Source organism: Telmatherina bonti, assembly GCF_933228915.1.
Source record: "Telmatherina bonti genome assembly, chromosome: 12".
Classification (NCBI taxonomy): Eukaryota; Metazoa; Chordata; class Actinopteri; order Atheriniformes; family Telmatherinidae; genus Telmatherina; species Telmatherina bonti.
Window position 1 is genome coordinate 28,753,469 of NC_136610.1, and position 4,917 is coordinate 28,758,385.

At 38.4% G+C, this 4,917-nt stretch overlaps 1 protein-coding gene across 1 annotated transcript in view; it reads left to right on the plus strand.

Moving 5' to 3' along the window:
- Positions 1 to 4,628, plus strand: part of kif3a (kinesin family member 3A) — a 9,190-nt gene extending 4,562 nt beyond the window's left edge. Inside the window, exons 7-11 of the mRNA XM_079249562.1 lie at positions 114 to 311; positions 612 to 786; positions 877 to 972; positions 3,290 to 3,446; positions 4,299 to 4,628. Coding sequence (XP_079105688.1) covers positions 114 to 311; positions 612 to 786; positions 877 to 972; positions 3,290 to 3,446; positions 4,299 to 4,485 — 813 coding nt within the window. The 3' untranslated portion in view covers positions 4,486 to 4,628. The remainder of the gene's footprint in view (positions 1 to 113; positions 312 to 611; positions 787 to 876; positions 973 to 3,289; positions 3,447 to 4,298) is intronic.
- Positions 4,629 to 4,917: the final 289 nt, after the last annotated feature.

The following is a 4,917-nucleotide window of genomic DNA, read 5'->3' on the forward strand; positions in this document are numbered from 1 at the left end:
TTTTTGCAAGATTTGGAAAAAGAAGCTCCTTCCTTGAAATTGAAATGACACAGATATAATTAGTATGTCACATCTGGTCTCTGCTAATTATTCGACAACTCTCTCTGCCACAGGGTTCAGAAAGACAGGGTAAGACTGGAGCCACAGGTCAGCGTTTGAAGGAAGCAACAAAGATCAACCTCTCTCTCTCCACACTGGGTAACGTCATTTCTGCACTGGTGGATGGCAAGAGCACTCATGTTCCCTACAGGAATTCAAAACTGACCCGTCTGCTACAGGATTCGCTTGGAGGAAACTCCAAGACCATGATGGTACAGTTGAAGTGTAGAATAATTTTTCATTGTGCAATGCTGTTACATAAAAGACTGTTGCTCATAAAAAGCAGATTTATTCGTAGCTCAGATCTGAAATATTGTGAAAATCTTAGATCTACTCTCATAGAGTATTGCATTTGGTTTGTTTGTTTAGGTTTAATTAAACCGTTTCATCTTCAAAAATATACAACTGAAAGAATCAAGCAGTTCTAATGTACAACACCAAAATTTTGACATAGATAAGATTCACACTACAGTTTTTACACATATTTTCATTAATTTTCATCTCTCTCCCAGTGTGCAAATATAGGCCCAGCAGACTATAACTACGATGAGACCATCAGTACCCTGCGTTATGCTAATAGGGCTAAAAACATCAAGAACAAAGCCAGAATCAATGAGGATCCCAAGGATGCACTGCTTCGCCAGTTTCAGAAAGAGATTGAGGAGCTGAAAAAGAAATTAGAAGAAGGTAAGAAGACCCGAGATGAAACAAGTAACCATAACACAGTTTACATTTTCCTTTTTTCCGAAAGACTTCTACATATCTTTACAATTCAAGGTGAAGAGATCTCTGGCTCAGAGGGTAGTGGCTCGGAGATGGATGAAGGCGATAATGAAGCAGGAGAGGCAGGAGAAGGCCGCAGGAGAAGGAGGGGTAAGAATTAGTGCTTACTTGCATAGATTGTGTGAAGTGATATTCAGGACTGCGGCTTAGTTTGCCGTTGTGATATGAAAGCCTGATGATGATCTGTATAATTTGCTGATATCTAATTCTAGTTATTGTGTTGACAGATTTTTATCAAGTTATTTTCAGGTTTTTTGGATTTTCAGCAAGTTACTTTGCGTAACTATCTGACTTTTTATCTAAAGCTTTCGGAGTTCCCCTCACACTTCCTAACCTTAACTAATGCGGAAAGTATTTCAACTGACTACAAATTATTACTATTTCTAACTCTTACTATTTCTATTACTACTATTTCTTGCAGTCATGATGAAAATTCTCCATCTTTTATTGAGTTTTAAACTGACATCTTCCTATGTTTTTCACTAGCCATTGATGCTGTTTCCCTGCTTTAGCCTAATATGACTTAATTTTAGCCAAATCAGCCAGCCTCTGTGAACATCTATAGTTTGCATGTCTGCACCCACACAGCTGCTTTGTCAGATTTATATTTAGCATCTATATTTTATGCTAAACTTAGAGCTGTCTTACTGTCACATTCGATTTTTATTCCAATATGTGGGCTTTGTCAGTTTTGGTGCTTTGCTTCCTTTCCAGATAGTAGCAGTAACAGCAGCACTAATAGTTCAGAGTTAACCTGCACTTCTTCAGTGCCGCCCCCCTCTGAGGACAAACCTCAGGATAGTGAGTTGGAGCAGCACCCTGCTTACCAGCCCAACTGCCCAACCAATTTTAGCCCTTTTCACACATGGAATACAAAAATTCAAGGCCTTTAAATGGAATAAAGATCAATATAAGCTCTGTTTTTGTTTATAATGGGCCTTTCTACAGTTAATAATGTGGTGATAACTAAGTTATTGCGGTCTGTTGCTTATTAATCTTGCAGTGGAAGAAGCTCTACTGGAGGAGTAAAGGATTACACAAGCATAGTACAGTCATTTTAGTAGTTTTTCTGTTTATATAAATGTCAATGGACTCATAGAGGGGGTTTCCTGATGATTTAATGTGTAGCTTACAGCTTGGTGGTGTTTTGGTTACAGCTTGAGTAAACTGTCAAAGACTCTGAGTAGACAGATTGGCTGAGGAATTAGAAATTTTTTTCTTTCAATGAAATATTTCAATTTATTTATGGATTTGAGTTCATGTGTGAAAGGGGCTCACTGCTTTCCATATGTCTTTGTCACTCCTATAGCTCCAAAGCACAAATCCCTCCATTGCTGTTGACCACCATCTGGTATTTTCATGACAAAAGAAATGAACATTTACATGAAAATCATTCCAGTTTTTTATTTATGTTGTTTGTTTTTTTTTGGTTTGATGAAGTTTTCTCAGTTTTGACAGTACCTAGGTTCAATATATCTGCACTATTAAACAGGTGCTTTTCTGAAGCATTGCTACTGTTCGAGGAGTATTTTGTGTTCAGATTTGATCTAAACTGTTGCACTCCGACATAACAGACTGTTTCAGCATGACAGCTTCCTACCCTCAGGTCAAAGTGCACCTCCGTTTTCTTTATTGTGGTATTTAAACCATTAACCTCTTGAGATTTCATCCACCTACACAATGGTTTTTACATGAAGTGATATTCTTTCTTTTTCTTTGCGTCATTTCTGTTGACTGGCACCTAGTTAATTTTACTGCAAGTTGTTGTTTTCTCGTTCCCACTCCCAGTCCTGTATTTGATGTTCCACTGTGTAGAGTCAATAGACTTTCAAGATTACTCTGTAATGTGTTGCTCTTTCTCTTTCTCCTCCTCCTCCTGGTGCAAATGATGCCTGTCTGACTTGCTATACACCTCTTATTTGAAGAAGAAAGAGGTTGGTGTAAGAATCTACATGATCTTAATCATGTAGCAACAGTGTCTCTAATCACATAAATGATCATGTTGGTCATCGCTTGTTTCTGTAGAAACAGCGATAACACTGTTATACTTGCAGATTATTGCTGTTAGCACTGCTTTGTTTGTCAGTGTCTCACAGACAGGTATATATGTATATATTTATGTGATCACTGTCATTAATTACATTGAGAAGTTCCATTTAATATAGTTTCTCTTTTTCTATCTATGCGTTTTAGCATGTAACGGCAGTGGGGTTGCTTTTGTTTTCATTGTTGAGAACGAAAGCTCCTTAAAAGGACAAAGTTGCTCATGAAAATGCAAATTTACCAACTGAAGCTGCATATATCAAAAAATATATACTGCTGTAATGTCTTAGTAAAAAAAAAAAAAAAAAAAGAGTATTATGAGAAACATGTTACTGAAAATGTGGTGTCCTGTGTCTATTTTTAGGAAGGAAGAAGGTTTCTCCAGACAAGATGGTAGAGATGCAGGCAAAGATTGAAGAAGAAAGAAAAGCTTTGGAGGCCAAGCTGGACATGGAGGAGGAGGAGAGGAACAAGGCAAGAGCAGAGTTGGAGAGGAGGGAGAAGGACCTTCTGAAAGCCCAGTGAGTTCACGAAAAAATGCAGAAAAAAAAAAAGTTGTGATAACTTTTAATATATGGTCATTAGGGCTGGGCGATATGACCTTTTAGTAATATCCCAATATTTTTATGGCATGTCACGATATACGATATATATCTCAGTACTTACCTTAGCCTTGAATCAGGGCTTTGGTGCATACAATCACATCAGTAAGATGATTTTGTGTCTACATTAAAACATAATTCTTCATACTGCATTAAGATATGCTGATTATAAACATTCATGCCTAAAGGATGAAATTGTAACTAAGCAAATTGATCAAAACCGTATTTATTGAACAGTTAAAGCAGTGGCAGGAACATGTCATTTTAAATTTGCGGTACTACTACCTTTTGTGGCAACACTTTTGCGACATACTTTGCATACGACAGTTGTTTGGTCAACATCCTCTCGCCGGTATCCAAACCACTGCCAGATGATCGATCCTGTACCATTTTTTTTCGGAACAAATTCTTCCTCCATTTTTTGTAACTCGCGCTGCTACTGCTACCAAAGTTCTCTGCTATAAAAGCTGCTACACGCTGCCTCTCATGATGTAGCACCTAGCTCACGTTATGTACGTATCTAGGTACGCTTGCTTTAACTCTCTGTGCAAAGCGGTACAGAGAGTCGAGGAGGAAGGAGAAAACCTTGCCCTGCATGACAACAGGCTATACGAATATGACGAATAAAGACATTTACTATATCACACAGGGGACTAGCCATGATTTCTCGAGTATATTTGATATATCGCCCAGACCTGATGGTCATCGTGTTTATTTCTATCAAATTTTGCAACCAGTCATTAGATAATCATGGTAACATTGACCTCTTAGGCAGGAGCATCACCTCCTACTGGAGAAATTGTCAGCCTTGGAGAAGAAAGTGATTGTGGGTGGAGTGGATCTGCTGGCCAAGGCTGAGGAGCAAGAGAAGCTCTTAGAAGAGTCTAACAATGAACTTGAAGAACGTCGCAGGAGAGCAGAGCAGCTGCGTAAGGAGCTTGAAGAGAAAGAGGTATGAAGAGAAACACTAGCTAACTATCCAGCTTCTACTGCCCCCACCATGTGAATGATGACATTAATTGATGAGTGAAATATTTATGAACTTTTGTCACGCTGTAGCTGAAAGGGACCGTGATTGAATAGAGTTTGCTAATCTTCCTGAAGTTAATGCAATATAAAGTTCAACTAAATACATGGGATTCATTTGCATAGGCAAAAATCCTTTTCCGTTGTTAATACATTATCATCCTCTATCAGACATTAACTGCCTGTCACTGAGTCAGACTGGTCAAGTTCATCACAGGGCAACAACGCGCTGCTGAGGACCACATTGTTTGATTTCATAGAAATGGTGGAGTCATTGTGGTTGGAAATATGGTTTAAAGTTCGACAGTTGCTCTCTCACAGGTCTACCCATCAATGAAACCATATATGGGAATATGGTTTATAT